Source organism: Daucus carota, chromosome 6 (assembly GCF_001625215.2).
Source record: "Daucus carota subsp. sativus chromosome 6, DH1 v3.0, whole genome shotgun sequence".
Taxonomy (NCBI): Eukaryota; Viridiplantae; Streptophyta; class Magnoliopsida; order Apiales; family Apiaceae; genus Daucus; species Daucus carota.
The window spans coordinates 15,165,032-15,190,342 of NC_030386.2; the positions used below are offsets into that span (position 1 = coordinate 15,165,032).

Sequence of the window (25,311 nt, forward strand, 5' to 3'; positions counted from 1 at the left end):
TGTACGATTTGAATTATGAGACTTAGACCTGTTTGATATTGTTTCAGGCCGTAAAAATAATTTTTGCTGAAAAGAATTAAAAATTGGTTATAAAATCAACTTTTCCAGAAGAGCAATTTTGGCTCAAATACAAGTCATTTTATGCTTGATTTTACCGATGAAAAACTTCGAATCAATTAACTTCGAATCAATTTGTTCTTATTTTCTCAATAATACTCCCCAACGGATCTGTACTTGGATATTAGATCTACTCGATTTTCAAGATTTTGATTTGGTGATGAATCTTTGTTCTTATTGTTTTTAAATGTATTTGTCTTATATCCTTTGTTATTGGTTATATTTTTGTAATTGAATTTTGTGTCTCGTTTATTACTAGATTTATAAGACTTTATATCGTAGATTGTGTTTTGGACATGTTGTTTCTTTAGTTTGAATTTTTGTGTTCTTTTTGAGGGAGTGCCATGGTTGATGGCTTCTTGATCGTATATTGCGATTTTGGTTGTCGTTATTTTAACGATTGTGTCATTTTAGATGACTTTGTTTTGGTGCCTAGCATAATCTTTCATACTTGTTTCTTTCTCTCTTCCTCCTTTTTTCCTCTCCACTTTATTTTCTTCTTTTCAGCAGATTTTTGTCCTTCATCTAGGTTTTCTTCTCAGTCATTAAAGTTTTATTGGCTAAATTTCCGGGGCCATCTCTGCATGACCTTCGGTTAGTCGATAAACTTTTTTTAATGAAAGTTCTCCTTTCTTAGTTCCGCGGATTTGGTTTTTTTTCGAGTGTTTTTTTTCAGGCATCATAAATTTTTATCTAATTTCTTGTGGGGTTTTTTGACATGCCCTTTGGTTTTTTTTTTTTGGTCATAAAAACGGTTGTATTAAACCAAGATCGAAAGTTACAAATCCGGATGGACAGAGTTTCCTTCATTCAAGAAGGTATGTCATCTAACCGAAAGTATGTAAATACTCCGGACGTTTAGATAACATAGCCTTTCAAGTCAGAAGTGATAACCCACAAAAAAAGGGCCTCGTTAAAACCCCTCAAGAGTAAAACCCTGTGGGAAAAAAACTCAACGGAGAAAAAGAGTGCCATACAAAAATTACATTGATTATAAAACAGACTAAAAGTAGATGTCTTCTTTAATCTTTTCTATCTATGTTTGTAGCTCAACTGTCTTGTACACTAAGGTTCGCGTCTTCTCGGAAGCATCCTTAATAAATAACTCTTAAAATCTTTTTCAAACATCCTGAAAATAAGACAAAACAGAATGAAACGAATATGAGCGAATTTGAAAAAAATTTAAATAAAGACATAAACGAGCCAACATTATGGCACTTAAATGCCTCTATGGCCAATAATGCCCCAATCATGGTCGCCATAAATGGTACTAAAAACCTTAATTAAGAATAATTAATATTCTTAATTAAGGCACAATTATCGTCAAATTTGCACCCTTCTTCTCCACCCCTTTTGGATCTCTCCATAACCACCATTGATGTGACCTTGTTAGGCAAGAAGCTCCTACATCCATAACAAATAGTAATACCAGGACAAAACAAATACATATAAATATGGATGAATATCAATATATAAAAAATAACCAATACTAATATTGATTAAAAAAAATTCATGACAAAAACAACCAGGAGACATTTCTAATAAAACAGTGCAATAGAATCAATAAGACAGTTCATCCAACATTAATCACCAACATCTCTTCACACTTGCATAAAGAATTAATCACACAAGTAACTCGTATCCAAAAAATTTGAGTTCAAAACTAGATTCAATCGAATTAATAATGTAACAAACCATTTAGAGTTTTTGGAACCCCTCACCTAGACCATGGTCTGGTCTCACATGTACTTACCTGCATTATCCTTTCAAAGAGATGATAATCCAGCTACAGAACCAAATTAATCACGAGGAAAAGTTTTTATGTATGAAAAAAACTCTTCCGATTCTTTTGGTATTGTATTTCAGTACAATTCACTCTATGCTTTTAAAAAAAATAAATTATTCATATTAATTCAAAATTATCCGATATGCTACTCAGAATCACCGAGCCTTCTTGCACAAAATCGAAGTGACCGCACCTAAATTTGACCCGTGGTTATAAACTTTATAATCCTCACGCCATCCCCTAGGATTTGGCATCAAAAGAAATTACAATAACATTTTTTTTTTTTTTGACAGAAGAAATTACAATAACAATTGAAAGACCTAAATTACCAATTAAAAGGCCCAGAAGAACACTTGAGACCGTTTATCTTATTTTGTTAATTTATTCCCAGAAAAAACCCAAAGTAGAGGCGCGATTTTGGGCAATAAAATTAAAATCTGAGTTTAGTGTGGAGCGAGAGTTGTCGATGTCGAAAATATGGGAGAAGATCACCGGACTATTCACCAACAGAACTTTCGCCGGAATCGATAAAGCCGGCAATCGTTACTTCGCCAAAACTGAACAAATCGACGGCATCAGTAAGTTCCTATTACCTCCCACCGTCTATTTCATCTCGCTTATCAATATTCAATCTTGCATAATTCCTTGTTGTTTCTTGCTGCTTTTGTATATGTGAAATGTGCATTGTTTGTTGGTATTTAACTTCCGTGCAGCTAAGTTACAACTTGTAGTTGTCGCCTACTCGAAATTTTATGTTTTTTTCTTGACGACTCTTTGTCTGAATTACATGCTTGGTTTTGGTCAAGTGCGTAATTTTGGTGATCAGGGGTCTAGGTGACCAGGTTGTCGTTTTCTGCAAGAACAATAGAAACCTTGTAGCTTGTAGTTACGTTTTTCAATAGAAACACAGTGGCTTATATGGAGATCGTAGAGTGATCTTTATCAAGTTCTATTATCATTTTCCCATTATAAGATCTGACTTGTAAGTAGAAGTTTTAGGTTAGTGTCAACTATGACAATATCATAATATTCTTGTGATATTAAAATAGTATTTTGATTTTAATTTTATTTTAAGTTGGTTCTCATGTTCTTGAGATGGAGGGAATGTGATGTACAATGGAGCAAAAAATTATTTTAACAAGAATGGAACATTGGATTAAAAAAGGGTTATGCTTGGCATTGTGCTGAAAATTTGTGAGGATCTCTGAGTACGGGTGCTTACACCATATGATACTCTAATCAGGAAATTTTGGTTTTATTTTTTAAGTGGTTCTAACTTCTGATCTTATTAAGTCTCTCGGGAAATCTCGTGTTTGATAGATCATATTTTATACTTGATTAATCAAATATTTGAGCTCACCAGATGTTAGAAGCTTTAAGTTCTTTGCTTAAAGAAAAGTGAGTCGGTTCTAGGACTTTGTGGGTTGGCTGGACAAATCGATATCAAATTAAACAAATCCTTTCCCCATCTAACGATTAACGATGAAACCAGTATCCTCCTTAATAACATTGTATCATTTAGGTACTTTGGAGTAGCAATACGATGTTGGTGCCATATGTAATTGCAATAAGAAGAGCTTATCTTGATGTGTCCAAACTGAGCTCCTTAGCTGAGATCTTCTTTTGCAAGTACTGGGCTATTGATTAGGGCATTAGTGATAACTAGCTTCTCCATAGACCCCCCCCCCCCCCCCCCTCCCTCTCCAAAATAAATAATAATTAAAATAATAAATAAATAAATAAAACACATATGTTACTATATCTTCACTATAAGATGTCCTACAAAAGTGTGTAGTATTGTAATGTTTCAAGGGCAACCCATTGAAAGTTTATGTACTAATTGTAAGATAAATATGGAATTATTGTTGTGTTGAAATGATCTAGATCTATTTGTGATGCTAAATACCTTTGTCATTATCAACACCAATCTGAGCTACTTTTGAACTCATGAATTCCTCAAATTTTTCAGTGAAAGAAAAACGGTGGGTGGTATTTAAAGGGGAACATGAGCCAACATCTGTACCTGGTAAGTTTTGTGAAAGAGATGAATTATCGTCTTTCGTTCCTTTCATTATATAATTTTTTTCGAATGAACCTAATTTACAGTTGGGGCATACCAGAAATATCCGTTGAGGTTCCTATTAAATTTCAGAGATAGCTATCCAAAACCATATAGGAAACAAAAGAACAAGTTAAATATGATTTGCGCTACACTCTCCTACAACCTGTGTTTTCTTAACATGTCACAGCAAGCGATAAGGCCATTCTGCTAGCAAGTCATGCAAGGAGAATTGTCCTGGCAATGAAAATTTTCCATTACCATTAGCGTACATGATCTGTTTCAGGCTAAAACTGAAAAAGCCAAAGCTGTATATAGCACTCTATGATTGTGTGATAAATAAATTAGGAAAATGAGAGAATTTCTAAACAATAAAATAGCTCTAGCATCAATTAGTCAAAAGTAAGTTTTGCGCGTATATACTGCTAGGAAATATGTATTACGCAATAAACCATTATATTTGTTTATTGTATTTACTTAGTTCACACTGGAATACCTATCTAAAAGGTTCTTGGTAAGACCATAAGAAGTGTCCAAAGCAGAGTTTCAAGTGCAAGTTCCCCTGCATGTAGCTCGTCTGTGCTTTCCGAGGCACTGCTGGTGAAGTAATGTAGAAGTAACAATATGAAGATACTGGTTCTAAATCCTTATAAATATTGATCTCTGGTTGTGAATTATACAATGCAGTTGAATGGATATGTTGGCTTAATGGGCAGCGCAAAAGAGCTCCAACACCAGAGGTAATGTGGAAACACCTTTTTCCATGTCTGTTGATCTTGACTATTGGATCCTTTTATGCTTGTGTGTATGTATACAAGTGTGAATGTACTTTATTCATACCATGAAATCCATATCATTTAGGTACTCCTTTTAGGTTCCTGCTTGCACCCAATATATAAAGTTAAATATACATGGAATTAACTGCTCATTTTTTTTGGTGTGTTTGTGATTTCTGGATGTTTGTTATAAGTAGCATCCATGCCAGTGTGACATACTTAAATCACCTAATCAACTGTTTTTTTATTACTGAATTACTATTGGCGTTCTTATACTTTAAATTAATCTTATTCTTGCTTTTGGAATTTTTTATTGAAATGGCTTGATTTTGTTATTGACGAAGTCCATAATTTTGTTGTAGGAAATGGCAGATATGGAGGCTAGACGTGAACGCGTGAAACACAATGTTGCTCGTGGGTTCACTGTTATCTTACTTTAGTAATATTCTTTCTATGTTTTTTTACTCTGTTACTGATTCACAACTAATGAAGTTACTTTTAGTCATTTGCTTGAAATATTAGTAGTTAGTGATATATCTTTTCAATGAAAGTGAAAGTTATTTAAATATCATGACTACCTTGCACTTAACTTTCTATCTTGATTTGTTTTATGCATCTCACAAAGGCTTATATATGTACGCTGTCATGTTTTTTTATATGTACAACACTTCGTGCCTTTGATGTTATCAAAAATTCTCTTACAAGGTTTAATAGAACTTTTGATTGCATTTTTTCGGACTTTTTATTTGGAAAGTTCTCAAAAAGGAGGAAGAGGAAAGGAGAGCCAAAGCTGGCAGTAATAGCAAGCGTACTAGCACCGGTAAGCTGCTTTCTTCCTAATAATATTCTTATAGTGCCATGTTTAGGGGGTCATGGAATTTCATATTGGGGACACTGCTCTATGTATTTCCACACATCTGGACTTATGATTTCCAAAGATATAGTCTCCAAATATGATCCACATTTATATATTTTTTATTTTGTCTTGTTAACTACATTCTTGGGAAGATATAATTTATATATTTTGCTTTAAATCTAAAAGTAATGCACAATTGATTTGAGATGGCGCATTAGTGTGAGCCTTATGTTTTTTGCATGGTTAGGAGACATAAACTTCATAATAGACGGAATAAAGTTGGAATAATATAGTAATGTATCTGCACAAGTCAACAGTTTTTTCTTATCACCAAATACTGGCATGTTTCTGCACGCAAGGAATGGACTAGATAATATTTGCAACTAAAACAAATTTACATCGTAATTTGTACATGATCCTGTCATACTTCTGTAGGTAAAGTTGAAGGTCCAGACCTGAAAAGTTTTGTCCAACAATTTCCAGTTACTTCAGCAGGTAACCTTCCTACTTTCAACATCACTAATGAATAGCTTCTGGGAATTGTCTACTGCTTTGTGTATATAGATCAGCACATTACTACATCAGATTTTTTTATGAAGTTCCAAACTACTTTTTACAAATCTAACTCATATTTATTGTTAGTGTATTATATAGTTCACGTTTTTTCCATAAACTTCATGTTTCTATTATCTATTGTGTGTCATATATAATGATATGTATGTATATATAATAAACAAATAAATTAAGCATATTAGCAATTTATAGATTAAAATAATAAATATTAAGTTGACAACAATCAAACTCTAGACCTTTTTAGCAGATTGTGACAATTATGATTTATAAAATTTGTAGTATGTTAGGTTTCTTAAAATTATTAGCAATTCATGAAATTATATATTATTTTAATGAAAGTTGGTCGGTCTACATAGTTGGATATACTGAAATTTATAGCCAAGACTTCGTATGGCTGTTAGAGTGATGTTTGTGTAATTAAAATGAAATTGTTATAAGCTTAATAGCTGAGTTGCATGTTCTTTGTGAGCTTAACTCTTACTATGCGCTCCCGAGTTTAGGAAAGAAAAGAATGGAAAATTGATTATTTTCCGTTCTCTCTAAATTCTTTTCAGAAGTGGGAAGAGAATATCCTTCCAAATCTATAAAATTCTTTTCCTTCTCAAAATATTACGTAGGAACAAGTTCAAGAAGTTAAATCTTTCTCTTTCTTTTTATTTTCAATCTTTGAAAAAACCCTGGAACATAATGTTAAGCCGTATATATTTTATAAAAAGTTCTAAAACCGAAAATATTTAAATCATCTCCGTCATCCTCTTATAAGTTATAACTTAATTTTAGGCAAGAAGCACATGGAAGTCTGGATGGTTTGATATTGGTCTTATGTACGCTATTGGATATTCCACGCATGCCACATTTGGTCAGTAATTTTGCGGACACCCCAATTGTTACCATGCCAGTCCGTCTCAAAGCCCAATATGTGACATGTAAATAAGAGAGTGAGAAAAGTTCCTCACATCTCCGTGAATCGAACCTTGAATGCTTTGGTCAATGACCAATGCTCTCCCTAACTCAGCTACCCCATTTAGTACCATGCCAGACCGCTTTAGGCCCACCAATACGTGACATGTAAATCAGACTCACTGAGCGGGAAAAGTTCCCCGCTCCTCCAGGAATCGAACCTCGAGTGCTTTGGTCAATAATCAATGCTCTTCCTCATTCAGCTACACGTGTGTGTTTAATTATTAGTACGAATTAGGTTTATGTTGTCAGAGCTTAAATTCATTACTTCTGGTGGTGATGTTGAATTGTTGATAAATTGTTTTATCATTTATGTGCATAAAATTACAATTCGGTGAACAAAAAAATCAAGTTATAAGTGATACTTGCCTTCTGTAGTTAAACAGAACGTACGAATAATGCTCCAGCAATCAAGAAGTGAAATTGAACAACTCGAACTATATATTACTCAAAAAGTTGATAATAGACCTTTGTGAGCCCAGTTCTCTCATATTATGAAATGGAAATAACAATACTATACATAATAACCTTAATTGTATCCGTGATTCCCTTTTGTTGCCCCCTTCTTTTCTAATCATAGCTTATTGTTTGCCCCCGATTTTTTCCCTGTTGACTTTTAACAATGCAATGTCTTTTTTGCCCCTAAACTTGAATATGTTATGAAGGCATTATTGTTGTGGGATTATTGCATTATAATGTGAGGCAGTGAACGTGGATATAGTAACACGTCCCCACTCCACAAAGATGAGCAAAATTTTAAACGTGTCTGATTCCTCACTTGTTGAGGCTAGTAAAACACCAAACTTCGGTTAACAACTTGGAGGAAATCTTGTTATATAGGGTTGCTGTTGTTGATGAGCTCCACTTTAAATTAGTACTAGCCACTATAAATTGATGGTCCCTTTCGCAAAATTCAATAAGTGGCCAGGGTTGCGTATTTACTAAGGTTACCAACTGGGTACAAACTACTCTCCATCTTTCACATTTCCTAGTTATAGTTGTACCCACCATCTACCCAATTGACTTCTAATCTTGAAATGTTTGTGGAACGGAGTTGATCGAGGTTGGACAGCTACAAAGAGGAAACACTATAAGGAATGGAAGGGCTTGCCTGGTTATAAGATTATTTGGGTTGATGTGACCATCTTTGACCGCCAATTTCCGAATTTGAGGACAAGGCAAGTGTTCGGGGGAGGGGTAATCTAGTGAGCCCACAATAGCCCAATCCCTTATAAATGTATTCAAGACTAAAGCTTAGGACTTTAGGAGGCAAAGACATTGTGATGCTAGAAGCCACCAACGAAAATTACAGGGGTAAAAAATTTGAAATGGAAAAGAGTGGAACTGAACAAAAGGATTACAAGCAAATATTAATTTGTTAGTGATTTTATTTTCATTGTGGGAGCGAGTTGGGCCTCTCAAAAGTTTAGATGATATTATTTCAGTAATATATAAATTTGAGTTGTTCAAAATCTTAATTGTTGGAGCAGTATTTGTATGTTCAAATTTAGCCCGGCGAAATGGCTTCAAAAACACCAATCCAAACCAAAATCTTAATCTTTATTCAATACATAACACACTTTTTTGAATGTGTCAGATAGGATTCAAATTACACATTTTCTACCAAATAGGCATTCAAAAATGTGATGTCCACGTTAACCAACCTAATTACTCACATTTGCAACTCCGGTCCACATGTATACAGCTATACCAAATTTGGGTAGTATTGGTATTTAATTTCAATATCTAGCGAGCGATATGTTTACTTAAAAGGATTGTATATATGTATGTATTTCATTGATGGTTTTCAAACTATAGATGGGGAGGGACGTTTAAACTTGCCTAAGGTCAATTATTAAACAAAAAATAATGATTTTCCACTTGAACAATCATGATAACTAAAATATAACATAAAAGATAGCATATAAATTAAATACTTATACGGTGTGCTTGCCTGTTGATAATGACCATGAATAATTGTCAGTGAAGTTTGATAAAATTTCTAAATACTAGAAATATGTAATTTTATGTGTTATTGAAATATCAAGCAATTATTAGTATTTGTTATAATAAGTATTGTAATGGTAGTCACGTCGTAAAAAAGCTTAAAACATCAAAATTCAAAATAACATCATAGGGTTCAACAATTATTAAATTCAGTAGAAATATGCAGTGTTACCCGGTTCGCGGGTCGACCTAAGGATCCGTGAACTGGTACGCTCATTCCGAAACGTGGGGAATTCGACCCGGAACGTCTAGGATCACGTTGCAGTTCCTCATTTCCGACGAACCCGATTACTTACGGACAACTATAAAATAAGGAATAAAGTAAGAAGATAGAGATGGGTAGTGATACTTTACTTGATTTGTTATATATGTGCGGATATATGTATGTATAATTGTTTGCAACATAAATTGAAGAAGATGTGTGGTGAAGAAGATGAAGTGGGGAGAATCCAAGGAGGGACGTGGATATCAATGTGATACTCATGAGAGTCATTAGAGCAACCGCAAGAGACTCCTCACCCAGCTTCCAAAGTCAAATAATGATGAGTTTGATACGAAAGTGCACTCCAATAGACTCTCTATCACCTCATAAATAATTAGGAGCCTGAACACTCTCCCCATAACAGAGGAGTACATGCTGACTCCTAAACAAATTTTATATTAGTATGTGTTAATTTCCCTCAAAAACCTATACATCGTTTTCCCCTTCCTATGATAAAAAATTGATTTATAAACGGATAAAGAGAATGGTGAGGTTAGATGTTGGAGTCAAAATCTTCATTTGATCTTTAAATGAGTTAAGAGTGTTTATTATAATAATTGTTATAAGGAGTCAGCGGACTCTTGGAGCTGCTCTTACTCATCACACAGTTGTGCTCCTTTTTTTTTCTTTCTTTCTTTTCCTTATTAGTCTTCTTTTATTCAACTTCAGTAACGCATAGCTGTTTAAATTTTACTTGGTTTTATTTGAATTTTAATTATCGAATAACATTTTAAAATAAAAATTACCATTTTTATACCAATTTGTATAAAAGTAAATAAAACCAACTAGCATAATTTTTGTTAAAAAAATCTATAAAAGTCAAGTTATAATAACAGTGATTCACTATCATTTATCTTACCTTTTGTTTCAATTGGTTCTTTTTTAAAAATTTTAAATTATAATATTTAAAGAAATATTAGTTTTAATTGATTGTCAAATTTTTGCATAATGATAAATATTTTACTAATATTCTAGTAGCAGGGTCATGTTCAAGAGAGAACCATTAGACAGAGAACCCAGATAACCCTTACCTTACCATATTTCTAGTATTAGTTAGGGTTCTGCAGCAGAACTGCACTTGAAAAAAATGTCTTATTTATGTATTATATTTTGAAATTACTTCTGAACACACAACGATGCAAAAAAACATGTATTTAGATTTAGATACTGAAAATCTATGTAAAATATAGGGTTTTGCAGCAAAACCTTAGTGGTTTTCTAGTTCTATTTTAAGCATTGGGTCTCTCTTGAGCGTGACCCTCTAGTAGCATTCTTGATAAGTATAAATATATATTTTAAATATTTTACAAAAAAATATATTTTACGAGATCCTTGATTCAACCCGTGAACCTGATTCACGCCTTCTCGTACCCGATTCATCCAAACTCACGTCCCACATACTCGAACTCGTACCGTGTACCGGATCAATCCACGATCCGTGTAACATTGGAAATATGGTTAAATTCATGTTTTTTTTGAAACCATATCCAAACCAAACCAAATATATATATTTGGATATAATATGGTTAATATTTGGTTTTGGTTTTAGGCCAAACCAAGTCCATCTTATGAAATCAAAACGAGACCAAATCCACATTCTCATAGCTCTAGTTCTCTATGATTCCTGAAGTTAGCTCAACACGTTATATTGCAGGATGATATATTTCTTGAGCATGTTCCCAGATTATTAAAAAAATTGGTAGTATTTGGCACATGTTGATTGCCTCATGAAAAGAAAAATTGAAATAAATGGGTGACAAATTTGTATATATAAAAGAAGTAAAACATTGGATAAAATGAGAGAAGACCCAAGCATATCCAAAAGAATAGCATGGGATATGAAACTTTTGAGCCCAAATAATGTGAAAAAATAACCTAACACATAATTAAAATTAATATACACCTAAAAGAGAGCCCATTTAAGGATATTTCTACTGCAATTAAGGAAAATGGGCATGTTTGTGGGCCGGGGATGGACCCCGAGGTGGGATTTGATGGGGCCTAGTAGGGTCGGGGTGGTGCCTAGTAGAACCGGGTGAGGCCAAGTTAAGGCTCTTTGAGCTGTACGGAGCCTTGTTGAGGCTCCAGAGGTCCGATGGTGGATTGAGTGGTGTCGGGGGTGGACTGGATGATGTCATATAGGAGGTCGGTGATGTCTTGGAGGGGTGGATGATGTGATATAAGGGTTGTTTTTTCTTGGTTTGTTTTTGAGTTTTTATTTTAGTGATTTGTATTTGAGCAATTCCCTATATACATTAGAGATTTTATTAAAATTTTACTCTCAAAATGCTAAGAATTTGGGTTTAGGTTAATAGAGATAAATTTTTCATTGATATTTCATGAGACATACTACTCAATTTTGATTTATGTTATATCTATGTTAGACTATTAAAGCCGAAACATTAGAAGTTTTGGTCGATCGTTGGTCGATTGGCGGGATTCTTTAGTTTAAAACATATTTTAACGAGCCAACTCTATTCTTTTAAAACACATTTGAGTATTTAATTTAAACATATCTCTCGGGATTATTTATATTTAAATCTTTTTCAAAGAACCTATAATAAAAAACTTATTTTAACGTGCTTAATAAAAAAATATATTAATCCAAACTAAGCCTGCTTATGTATATCTATTTTAAAAGGTTAATTATTTGAAAATATATTATTATTAGAAGACCCATAAACACCACTAAACAAAATTAAATATAAACTAAATATTAAATATTATAATTTATATTATATTACTAAAATTAGCATTTTAAATAGATGTTAAAAGTCACATGTGCATTGCATCCGATCAAATATAAGGTAGTATATTATTATTCTTGGACCACAAGTTTTTTACTTTTATTTTGGCCATTGTTTTCTCGGGTCTGTTCGAAAATTGGTGTTTTCTGATCAGCATTATCTCATTCTTACGTATATATTTGGATCGGAGGTGATTGTTGTAAAGTTGGTGTTTGTTAAGTGACGTCTTTTCCTTGGTAGTAAAACTTGTTACCACGATTTAGCAAAAGAAAAAAGAAGTTGCCACCACAACAAAAGCTTTTGTTGGATTTTCGGGGTTTCAGATTTTTGCCAATTCCAATTTTGTACTTCGAAATAATGTGGCTCTAGTTAGTGCATTTGTGGAGAGATGGAGGGGTGAGACAAACTCGTCCCACTTAAATTTTGGTGAAATGAGTACTAATCTCGAGGACATATGCTTGTTATTAGGTCTACCTGTTCCTTGTTTGTTCTTAATATTCAAAGACATTGTGATTTAGTCAGTGGCCAGATTATTCATATCTGAAAAAATGGCGAAGATTCTTATAGAAATGGTGGCATTTCTCTTTGTTGGTTGAGGGATTGGCACTTGAAGTGACATCTGAAGATACACTGTCATGTTATACATGCAGGTGTATGTAAATTACTTGTGTGGTGCGGGTTGTTCCCAACAAAGAGTGAAATATGTACAAATTTTGTTGAATGCTGGCAAGATTTTTGAATATGCATGAGAGCTCAGTTTTAGTGTATTTGTATAGACAACTATACATAGCAAGTTATAAAGAAAGCAAACTCCTTGCTGTAGCTGCTGGTACTTGTAATAATGGCATTAAGAGTACTAGTAAATGTAGCCCAAAATAAAACTACATATAGCAATATTATTGATCAAACATATTAGGTGGTCAATCATAAACAGTAAAATCACACTGATGAATGTTAGGTGGTTAATCCTAAAACGGTAAAATCACGCTGAACTATATGTTGCATCAACAACTAGCAACTGTTTAGAGTATAGGGCTGGAATCATCTGTCAATATGATATATCATATCTGAAAGAGTCCAAAGTTTATTTATAAAAATAAAAACAAATAATAAATTATAGCATAAAAACTAGGGGGGAAGTTGGCAAAATAGATGTTAAAATAATCTAACAACCAATACTTAGGGTAGGTGGCAAAGTATATAATAATATAATGTTACAGCTTAATACTTAGTTTGGAAGGTGGCAAAATATATTAAAAATATTGTAAAAGGTTTCCAACTTGATTATTTAGCTCTCCATCATCTTAGAATCTAAAAAAATAGGCTTGAATTGTTATACATCTAACAGCTAATTTTGGTTATGGTTCAAAAAAATCTTTCTAATAAACCGTGTCTGTAGAATGAAACCCCTATTTCTATATGTTAAAGTTTGTGTTGCCAAAATTAAACCCTAGACCTTTCTTAGAGGGGCTGACAACTATATAATAAACTAATCTTATTTTGTTGTTGGTAGGAATCATGATTTAGACCTTTTATATAATCTTATTACAGAAGTCAAGCGCCCCCAAGTGACCTGATGGTCAATGACCAAAGATCCCTCTCATGCTTATGATATGTAATATATCATGGGCCATTTCCCCAAATTTTTATCCTTTACTCTTTTTTTAAAGGCAGAAGCAATTGTGATCTGGTAGTGCCCTTCTGAACAGTTTAGGCATAGCACAGACATATGTGGTGGCATTTTGTGAACTTTTCGATCTATGTAGTATAAAGATAAAGTGTGTATTAGTCATGCCTCAAGCCTCAATCGTTTTGCAGTTGTCAGGTTGTCTTTGCCGTTGAGAAGATTTGTAGTAAATCTATGATGACTTCATATGCAGCAGTGAGGATACCTATTAATGCTTATGCCACCTGTGATGTGGTTATTGCAAGATTGTTTGCTTAATTGTTCTGTTATTATTTTTCTATTTTTTACTGTATACAATTAGAGCATACAGCGACATGTATTTACTCATTTTTACCATCTTATTTTTGTTGTCACAGATGGTAAAAATACAGATACACCTGCTGCAACAAAGGGCACAAGGCAAGTAACTATAATTTAAACCAGCTACTTAGTATGTACCGACTTTCTTTCTCTGACACAAAATAGGCATCAAAACTTTACAAAAAGTAGTATTTGTTTATCATCTGGCAATGTAGATTGGTCTAAAATACATTTAAGTGTTGTTTCACTAACGGGGCTGATGCTGACATGTAATCTCCATAACAGGAGCTCGCAAGAAATAAAGACTCAAGAAAAAACTGCCAATCAAGCAGAACACGAGTAAGTTTTTTTTCCTTCCTGTTGCTTATGTCACATGCGTGTGTTTGTTTCCTAGGAGAAACAACATCATGATGAATTACGTAGTCTCTTAGCTCAAACAAGGTTATGGCCCTGCTGTATATCAGATACCTTAGGTTTTATCATGATCTAGTCCATGTGTTTTTTGGAGTAAGATAATCGAGATTCAGTAGTAGATATTTTATGAACTCATATAGACAAGCCAACTGCCAACTTGTTATAAGACAGACAAAAAGAAAAATGCTTAACGTTGGCAAAACAACCAATAATGCTTATGCACTTTGTTTAATCAGGTCAACAGAGCCTTCAGGATCTGGATCGTCATTTAGACCCGGGACATGGCAACCGCCGACATGACAGACAAATCATCACACTACTCTGGGATATTCACCAACTCACCTTGAAGCTCATGTTATACAAGCCCACCAACTGATTTTATTATTACAAACTGAAGCCATCAGTGAAGCTCATGTTATACAAGCCCACCAACTGATTTTAGTATTACAAACTGAAGCCATCAATCAATACAGCAAACACTTGCCTTGTGATAGGTTGAATATTCTTTCTTGCAAATTTTGAAGGTAGTTTGGATGCCCGATTTAAAAGTTTAATGTACTATATTCTGTCAAAACATTGTCATGTGATGTTTTCGAGATATTCTCCGAGTTGCAGTTTTTTTTCTATTTTAGATTATATAGAAAATGATTTAGATGGAATAAAACAAGAATCATTGTACTACAGTATATTGTTTAGTTTGAGGATAAGGATGAGTAGTAGACCGGTAGGTAGATCACAATTCACACATGCCAATTATTTTCTGTTGGATTAAAAAAAAATGTCAATTATTATCTATGTTCAGAAGGCTCTGATCAGGAGGTATGGCGTGTGGAAGCCACACACAAGGGTGATTATCAACACGTAGTGTATGACGTATAATAATCTACGATTTTTTAATATCAGAAATATTAAAACAGAAATCAACAGATACTTCTGCTTTTCTAAATAAATATCCACAAACATTTATGCGCTGTATATGTTTGATTTCTAAAATTGAATTCATGGCGAGAAGTTTCATTGGATTATGAATATAGAGTCACTATATTGTAACCTTATGTTGTACGAACATCGAAATATCAGAATTTTTTTTATTGGTAATCTCAATTTCATCATTTATTAAAATTTTAGCTTTATAAATATAGTTATCAGTTATCACATGAAAATAAATATATATACAAATATACATAAAAATAAAAATAAATAAATGTTCATATGTTGTGGTAACACGAATTAATCACCTTTTTCTAGAATATCATTAAACTATACGAAATTATGATATATACATAAAAACTATTATATAATGATATGTTGAATATGTTATATCCGTACAATCGGATTCTTAAAAAGATAACTATTCTATATCATTTTAATTTTAATCATGTTAATAAAAACCTTATTTATTGCGATTTTGAAATTCTATTTTCTGTACATTATATATTACATATTTACATATTGGTTAAAAAGCTAAATGATAAAATGAATTTCCTATTTTATCTTTAGTACTATTTAGGGAAAATTAATTCTAAAGTCCCTCAACTATAGGCACTTTTTTTTCTAGGTCCCTGAACTATAAATGTCAATTTATAAGTAATTCAACTCTTGATTTTTTCCTACCTGGGTCCTTCCGTTAGATCTGGTTTGATGTCGTTAGTTTTTCCGGCGAACATGGTCGGAAAAGCTTAAATCCGGTGAGCTCAAATTTTCCGACGAGACTAATTTGAACATTAAAAATCACGAAAATTATATGGACATGCTCATAATCACATGATCTATCAATCTACATCATTATAATTTGAATAAAAGCTATTGAAATGAAAACTAATATTCAACTCAAAATTCGAAATTTACCAAACTAAATTTTGATGGTATAGATGGATAGGGGATTGAAAAACGAGCAATTTGATTACTCAAGCTTCAAATTTGGATACCAGATTCACCTTCAAAGTTATCTTTGATTCTCATGAACTTAAGAAGAACTAACGGCGTCAAACCATATCTAACCGAAGGACCCAGATAAGATAAAATCAAGAGTTGAATTACTTATGAATTGATATTTATAGTTCGGGAATTTAGAAAAAAAAGTATATGTAATTCAGGGACTTTAGAATTAATTTTCCCCTAATGATTTCCACTGCAACTCAATAAAGAAGATAAAAGGAGTGTGCAAACCACGCGCACAAAGGTGAGTGGGGCCCACTACATAATATACACCGCCTTTGTAGTCTTCTATTCGGGTACATTCGCATTGTATATTCTGAATTCAGATTTCAAAAAGAGAAAAGCACCGTATATTCGGTTTATTTTAGATTATACCTTTTGAATGCAATTTTTTTATGATATAATAATTTGAAAATTTAATATCAAAAACATAAATATTTTTCCAAATTAGTAATTAGTAATATTTATATTAATTTAAATATTCCGTAGCATGACTTAATATGTATGAATAATGCCGAAAAATGACGCGCAATGCTTCTCTTTCGCAGCTCCGCTGCCCAATTTTAAAATATTTTTACCTGCATTAGTTAGGGTTTCTTAAACTTGAAAATGGTCAAATTATACATCCTACAGATATACACACACCTATATATAAACAGATTACACGAGTGAGTCATGTATAAAATAGCCACCTCACCATCTCCTTCACCTTCCTCGTTCTTTCTCCACTCTTCGCCCTTTCCAGTCTCGTCTCTCTCACTCTCTCTCGCTAAATCTCTCTCCTCCACTTCTTATCCTCTTCTCTCTCTAGCTCGCCGATCGAATTCTCGATCTCTACGCCGCCGATCTCCGCTCTCTCTCCGGGCCCACACTTCTACTGTACTTCAACCTCTCCAGAAAAGCATCTCAACTATGGGTACTCTCTCTCTCTCTCTCTCCCCCTCTCTCTACTCTCTCTATATCTCTGTGTATTTGCTAATTGTTGATGGATAGATAATGTTTTAATTCGTTTTATTAGCTGTTTTACTATTACTTATTAGTTACTAATAGTTATGACGTGGAATTTCATTTCATTTAATTTATTTGTTTTGTTTAAGATGTGGAGTTGATTTGATGTTTCTATGTAATTTGTGTCAATCAGCTTCTGAGAATCCTTTCAACGGAATTTGCACTGGTCTTCCCAAACCTGACGGTGGCGAATTCGGAAAATACTACAGCCTTACAGCTCTCAACGATCCGAGAATCGGTATGATTAGTTAATACTGCTGTTTATTGAATTTATGTCGTGACATGTCTGTTAGTTGACTTTATTTTACGTAATTGTGATGATTGTTGATGGTAGGTAGTCTTTTGTATTACGTTTTTTGTAATAATGTAGTATCGTATGGGCTGGTCGTTGTCATTAGTGGTCACAGTGAGTGTTGTCGTCTTCTCCACCATATTTATGATAAATGACTTTGTATGATTACAGATAAGCTGCCCTACTCTATTAAGATATTGCTGGAGTCTGCAATTCGTAATTGTGATAACTTCCAAGTTACTAAGAATGACGTGGAGAAGATCATTGACTGGGAAAATACTTCACCAAAGCAAGTTGAAATTCCATTCAAGCCAGCCCGTGTGCTTTTACAGGTTGATGGAATGGGATTGTAATCTGATTAGTGAATCTAATGTTTGTGAATTGTCAATTTATTAACTTTTGTTCTTTTTTAGGATTTTACCGGAGTTCCTGCTGTGGTTGACTTGGCTTGTATGCGTGATGCTATGAATAATCTCGGTGGTGACTCAAGTAAAATCAATCCTTTGGTATGTATAAATCAGTTTTTTCAATTGAATTTGTATAGTGTTTTACGATATGATTTGTAACAATTCAATAATATAATGTAGTTTTGTGTTTCTGTCTGATTAATCAGAATCTTTTTTGCATTAATAAGAAACGCAATGGTGTATCTTAATTTTATGACTGTCAATTTTATATTTTGTTATTAACTAAATGAGAAATCTACCCCAGGTTCCGGTGGATCTTGTCATTGATCATTCAGTCCAGGTGGATGTAGCTAGACATGAGAATGCTGTGCAAGCAAATATGGACCTTGAATTCCAGAGAAACAATGAAAGGTTTGCGTTTCTGAAATGGGGATCTACGGCATTCCAGAATATGCTGGTGGTTCCCCCGGGTTCTGGTATTGTTCACCAGGTAAAACTTCCTGTATATTGAAATCTATACTTCTGTAGAGACATAGGCCAATCTATACTAGATACAAGCTTCATATTCATGTAAATCACATGATCGATATTGAACATTATGATATGTTTTCACGTAGACTGCAATCATCACACATGAAACTCATCATTAATTGCTCTTGTTGATGTTTTTACATTGGTAGTATAAGGGTTATACCAATTTATTCATGAAAGTCATGTCATATTCCTGTTCGTACTTGTAATATTAAGACTATTTCAAACTTTCAGTGAAATCCGTTAATTTTTTAGGTTAATCTAGAATACTTGGGAAGGGTTGTTTTCAACACCAACGGCCTTCTTTATCCGGACAGTGTTGTTGGGACTGATTCCCACACCACCATGATTGATGGATTAGGAGTTGCTGGCTGGGGAGTTGGAGGTATTGAAGCGGAGGCAACGATGCTTGGTCAGGTAATTATTTTTTATTATAATTTCTTTTATTGTGAACGAATCTAGTCACTTCACATTGAGAAATTCTCATCAAGAATATTCTAAATTTGGTTGTAAATCTACACATGTCCCTGGAGTGTACAATTCTCAGTATCCTTTTCATTAAACAATGTCCTTTTCTCGGACTTTGTCGTTTACAATATACACTGTTGCGTCAGTCCTGTGACTATAGCAGTATGTATATTACCATGTTTGGTTTGGAGTTCTATATGTACTGTTATATAATAATAAACCACTCTGCTCATCTCCTAAATATTTAAGTTTACTATTTTTACCTCCACAATTTATGTCGACATTGCCACTGCAGAACTACCATGTACACCTATTATTAGTGTAACCAGGCTCACAAGTTCCCAGGTTAAAATTGGGATTGGAGAAATTACTATTCCTCTAATATATCTGCCTACTCTGACAGCCTATGAGCATGGTTTTGCCTGGAGTTGTTGGGTTTAAGTTGTCTGGGAAGCTGCAAGATGGTGTCACTGCTACTGATTTGGTTTTGACAGTGACACAGATGTTAAGAAAGCATGGTGTTGTTGGCAAATTTGTTGAGTTCTATGGTAATCAAATATCTTTGCAACTTGCTCGGAATTCTGGTGCAACTAATCATGAGTTTTATGGTTTTAATTAATTTATATGGCTCCACAGGTGAAGGTATGGGTAAATTGTCACTTGCTGATAGGGCCACCATTGCAAATATGTCGCCCGAGTATGGAGCCACCATGGGTTTCTTCCCTGTAGACCACATTACATTGCAATACCTTAAATTAACTGGAAGAAGCGAAGAGACAGTGAGTTATCTCTTGGATTTTTTATTTATATCATGTTTTAGCAAGGATTTTTGCCGTGTCTTTAATCTTTCACTGTTCAATATATGCTAGGTATCAATGATTGAGGCATATCTGCGTGCAAACAATATGTTTGTCGACTATAATGAGGTAAGTCATTTCTTTATTTTTGTGTTGATTATCTGGTGTAAGCTGGAGTTCTCTAGTTGATGGGTTTGTGTCTTTGATCTAGCCTCAACAAGATAGAGTTTACTCGTCCTATCTTCAGTTGGATCTAGCGGAGGTCGAACCCTGTATTTCAGGACCAAAAAGGTTTGCTTCTTTTTTTTTTAAATTTTTAAATGTTTTTTATAAAAATAACATTTCTCTGAGTTAATTCTGCTGTGTGATTAAGATTTTATGAAATTCACTTCTTATTGACAGACCTCATGACCGTGTTCTTTTGAAAGAGATGAAGACTGACTGGCATTCCTGTCTGGATAATAAAGTCGGTTTTAAGGTACAGTGCAATTTAGTTGTGAATTTACTTTGCTGTAACTTTGTAGTGGCGGTATCACGAGAAATTACCCTAATACTTCAATTTCATGTGACATTATTTCTTTTTCACTTAATGCTTATACAAAAAAAAAAAATCATGTTTACTTTTCTCAGGGATTTGCGGTTCCAAAAGATGCACAGGAGAAAGTAGTTGACTTTTCATTCAATGGACAACCTGCTAAGCTCAAACATGGCAGTGTTGTAATTGCTGCCATTACGAGCTGTACAAACACATCGAATCCCAGTGTCATGCTTGGAGCTGGTCTTGTTGCAAAGAAGGCCTGTGAGTTGGGACTGGAGGTACGTTATACGTGTCAATTACTTGGTTGCATTCGGTCTGAAGATAATTTATACAGTAATGTCCTGATGTATGCATTGATCAGTGTTTTTTGAGTGGTAGGAGCCTGCATCGTTATAATTTTTTCTGAATTGTATCTGGAAACAGGTCAAGCCATGGGTGAAAACAAGTCTTGCACCAGGATCTGGAGTGGTTACTAAATACTTGCTTCAAAGGTATTACAATTATTTCTGAGAGCGTATGTCTGATTAGCACTTAATTGCCAACACCCAATTATTTACATTTATGTGTTTCTAGTGGCCTGCAAACATACTTGAACCAGCAGGGCTTCAACATTGTTGGGTATGGTTGCACAACGTGCATAGGAAACTCTGGTGACCTTCATGAATCAGTTACTTCTGCAATTACAGACAATGGTATTGTCTTCTTTTCTATGATGATACATGTAATGCCTCCTATAAGATGTAGAAATGTGACGTTGCTTTCCATCAAAATTCAACCTCCTGATGCTATGTTTCATTGGACATATTGATCGCTAAAACTTTCATGGTTAAAATAATTTTCATATTACCCCATTGCGCAATTATCTTTATTCTTCTCATATTAAAAATGACAAGAGGGTATAAATGTGAAGACTTGGAGAATTTGAGGGGGATTGTGTTCTTTGAAGAGCATCTTTATTTGTTCCATGTCGATATTAATTGTGTCAGTTTGGATATAATGAAAGATGATACTATGTGTATTTGAATGATGATTAGATGACCTATATAAGGTTACCTGATGTTATACATTCTTCTGAAGCAAAGCAACATGTTCTTTGCAATGTTTAGCAGGCTTAATGTGCTTTCTTTGTCTTCCATATATATTGCCCGGAAAATAATATGTACACAATTATAGTTTGTATATGCATGCTTTGCAGACATTGTAGCCGCGGCTGTTCTTTCTGGAAACCGGAACTTTGAAGGACGTGTTCACCCACTAACAAGAGCCAATTATCTTGCTTCGCCTCCATTAGTTGTAGCTTATGCTTTAGCTGGCACGGTATGCTTCAATGAAGTTCACTTTCATAGTTACGTTTATACTCCATAGAAAGATATTTCTAAAAGATGGAGAAGCTTTCAAGCTACCATGTTATGTCATATTTGTAAATAGCCACTAGTGTTTATTCTTTATCCGATGTCATTGGAGCTGTGGGCTTCTGTATTACATTTAGTCAAGTTGGGGCTTGTATTTAATCATTTTTGATGTTTTTTCATTTTAATCATTCATTCTTTATCATATCTTTTCAGGTTGACATTGACTTCGAGAAGGAGCCAATCGGTGTAGGAAAGGATGGCAAGGAGGTTTACTTCAAGGAAATCTGGCCTAGTAATGAGGAAGTTGCAGAGGTAGCTAAATTATATTTAACAATTTAATGTATTATATGAAGGCTATGTATGTTTCACAGGTTTTGAGTCGTAGGATGTATATTATACGCATTTCATCACTCCTCTTACCTTAAAATAGTTCTGTGGTCTATCTTCCACAACTTTTTTGGTTCATTTTATTAGGACTATTACTCCAATTCTCTCCCAAGGTATTAATAATCCTATGCAAACGAACTAAATAAAAAGATTGGAATTTAGTCCATGGAATAAGCTAAAGCATATTTGAAGATTTCTGATACATATCATCTCATGGATACGTTGTTTTTTGTTCAACAGGCTGTTCAATCAAGTGTGCTACCTGATATGTTCAAGAATACCTATGAAGCCATCACAAAGGGCAATCCAATGTGGAACAAATTATCCGTCCCATCTTCTAGTCTATATTCATGGGACGAAAAATCTACCTATATTCATGAACCACCATACTTCAAGGGCATGACAATGGACCCGCCTGGTCCTCATGGAGTCAAAGACGCCTACTGCTTGCTCAACTTGGGTGACAGTATTACCACTGACCATATTTCTCCAGCAGGAAGTATCCACAAGGATAGCCCTGCGGCAAAGTATCTCCTTGACCGTGGTGTTGATCGCAGGGACTTCAATTCCTATGGTAGCCGACGTGGTAATGATGAAGTGATGGCTAGGGGTACCTTTGCCAATATTAGAATTGTTAACAAGCTGTTAAATGGAGAAGTTGGACCAAAAACAATTCACATACCAACAGGGGATAAACTTTATGTTTTTGATGCAGCAACGGTAAATTTGTATAACCATTTTTTTTATAATATTATTCTTTCAGTGGTTTATATATATGTTCATTTGTTCTGATATCATCCTATCTAATGATTATGCCTCTAGACATTTACCGATATGTTTATTCTTTAAGAGCTATATTTATTTGCTAGTAGATTTGTAGTGGAATTGCAGACAGTTTTTCGTGCTGTGCAGCTCTTTACTTTGTTTCCCTCATTTGTAACACTTGAGCTGTCCGTAGTCCCTCATTTCCTCAGTTACCATTTTTGCTCTTTTTTTAAGATAGCTCTTTCCCTCTTGTTGCGTATCTTTCTAATGTTCTGGTTGGTGTTTACTCTTGGAGTGTTTTATTACATTTGTGCTAACCTTTGAGACTTCCATTAACTGATCTTTTAATGCTCTGCTTTTTGCTCTACCTGTATGATGTTTCAGAGGTACAAGGAAGCTGGGCATGACACCATTGTTCTGGCTGGAGCAGAATATGGAAGTGGCAGCTCCCGAGACTGGGCTGCCAAGGGCCCAATGCTCCAGGTGAGTTGCTTATCGGATTTTTGTGAACGTTCACTTCGTTTGGAAGAGCTATATTTTGCTCTGCAGATGGGTAATTTTTTTGCCAATTACTCATGTCAGGGTGTAAAAGCAGTGATAGCCAAAAGCTTTGAGAGAATTCATCGCAGTAATTTGGTTGGGATGGGCATCATTCCTCTTTGCTTTAAGACTGGTGAGGATGCAGATACGCTTGGTTTGACTGGACATGAACGTTACACTATAGACATTCCAAGTAAAGTCAGCGAGTTGAAGCCTGGTCAAGATGTTACTGTCACAACTGATGGTGGCAAATCTTTTACATGTACAGCACGGTTTGACACAGAGGTATATGACATATTTTGTTTTTCTTCTCTGCACCTGTCTTTCTTTTTTATGATTGAAGCTCTCCCAGCTTATTTACTTCTTAATTCTTGTACATGGCTTTCTTTAATACATGTAACATAATTTCCCGGAGAGGTCAGGTTGCTTGAAAAAATGCAGGAGTCATATTTTTTGATTCTTATGTCTTTAATCAAGTACAGTATATAGGCAATTTATATTAAACTCAGTGTAATACTAATCATGAATCATAATACATCTCGTAATGTGGCAAGTCAATAAGAAGTTACTTGCATGTGCATGTTAACCCTCTCTGGTTTATGTTCAAATTTTTAATATTGGTTTGCTTCTTCTTCAGGTTGAGTTGGCATATTTTGATAACGGTGGCATCCTCCCTTACGTTATCCGAAACCTGATTAAGAAGTAAATATCAAGTATCTTATCATGTGAGATCACAGGAACAATTATAATGGGAATCTGGAACTGAATCCAGAATGTAGGTCTCATACCACCGAGGTGCCTGCGTCTTCTTCGTCTTGTCTTAAATATTTTAATAATGGAATAAGCATTTTGTTCCTCTATAATTGGAGTAGCAACTCAGCATCAGCAGTTCAATTTCAGAAGCATTTCTTGTTCATTATAATTTGCTGATGTTACTAGTGTCAGGTAGTTAGGAAGAAGTGAGAATCAGTTGTTGATTTTTTCAATTGTGATTCAGAATGACATCCTTGAAAGTTTGTTATATTTCATAATTTTGCTGGCATCTGTTATATTTCATACTTCTGCCCTATATACATGTGTTCTGTCAGTTTCTTGGTGATTTGAGCATGCCTTTATTTTATTTTATTTTGCCATAGTTTAACAAGTGTTGCAGACTTTCATGGCTCAAGTTTGTTGGTCTTTCTAGAACACAACCATTGACTCTTCCTAAAAGATGCCATTACCAAGTCCATAGAATATTTGCATATTAATGTTTGTTTTCTTTTTCTTTTTACAACTATAATGACAGCAATTATATCCTTCTATTTCTCTCCCCCCATTTTTTGGTAAAGCTTCCCTCTTTCTCTGTCTTAAACCCGGGAAAATTGCTGAATTTTGTCCAAACAGAATGAGAATCAGGGTGGAGGATGGGCACAGGCTCTTGCTATTCTTGTTCATTCTGTTGTTGCTGTATGTGTTCATTTTTGTCTGCTTGATTTCTTGGATACAATATATCATCTATGAAAAAAAATTAGTGTCTAAGAACTATAATTAATTACTTAGTTGGGGTTGTTATTGAGCTTCTTATGCAGTGTACAAACATATATCCAATTGAACTACATAATTTTCTGCGGTTGATATAATTAGAAAAAGGAGGGATCTGAAGGTGTGATAAATATGACTGCAGTGGTTTGATTGAGCTGGTGTAGGAACGGGTGGTGTAAAAACCCTTATTTGGTTGCGATCTAGGATCACAACCGTTACT

The 25,311-nt window shown here is 34.2% G+C and overlaps 2 protein-coding genes across 2 annotated transcripts; both read left to right on the forward strand.

The window, feature by feature from the left end:
- Positions 1 to 2,205: 2,205 nt before the first annotated feature.
- Positions 2,206 to 15,170, forward strand: LOC108192910 (uncharacterized). The gene is made up of 9 exons (XM_017359445.2): positions 2,206 to 2,481; positions 3,873 to 3,929; positions 4,650 to 4,702; positions 5,101 to 5,152; positions 5,493 to 5,558; positions 6,030 to 6,089; positions 14,187 to 14,229; positions 14,416 to 14,469; positions 14,781 to 15,170. Exons 1-9 carry the CDS (start codon positions 2,370 to 2,372, stop codon positions 14,842 to 14,844), a joined length of 561 nt encoding a protein of 186 aa, XP_017214934.1. The 5' UTR covers positions 2,206 to 2,369; the 3' UTR covers positions 14,845 to 15,170.
- A 1,812-nt stretch (positions 15,171 to 16,982) lies between these two features.
- On the forward strand, positions 16,983 to 24,609 carry LOC108226901 (aconitate hydratase, cytoplasmic). The gene is made up of 20 exons (XM_017401894.2): positions 16,983 to 17,398; positions 17,624 to 17,728; positions 17,954 to 18,114; positions 18,196 to 18,288; positions 18,494 to 18,679; positions 18,976 to 19,137; positions 19,592 to 19,736; positions 19,825 to 19,967; positions 20,058 to 20,114; positions 20,197 to 20,276; positions 20,388 to 20,463; positions 20,616 to 20,801; positions 20,947 to 21,014; positions 21,097 to 21,215; positions 21,719 to 21,840; positions 22,089 to 22,187; positions 22,503 to 22,982; positions 23,412 to 23,510; positions 23,610 to 23,852; positions 24,205 to 24,609. The coding sequence occupies exons 1-20, from the start codon at positions 17,158 to 17,160 to the stop codon at positions 24,271 to 24,273; spliced, it is 2,934 nt and encodes a 977-aa protein (XP_017257383.1). The 5' UTR covers positions 16,983 to 17,157; the 3' UTR covers positions 24,274 to 24,609.
- Positions 24,610 to 25,311: the final 702 nt, after the last annotated feature.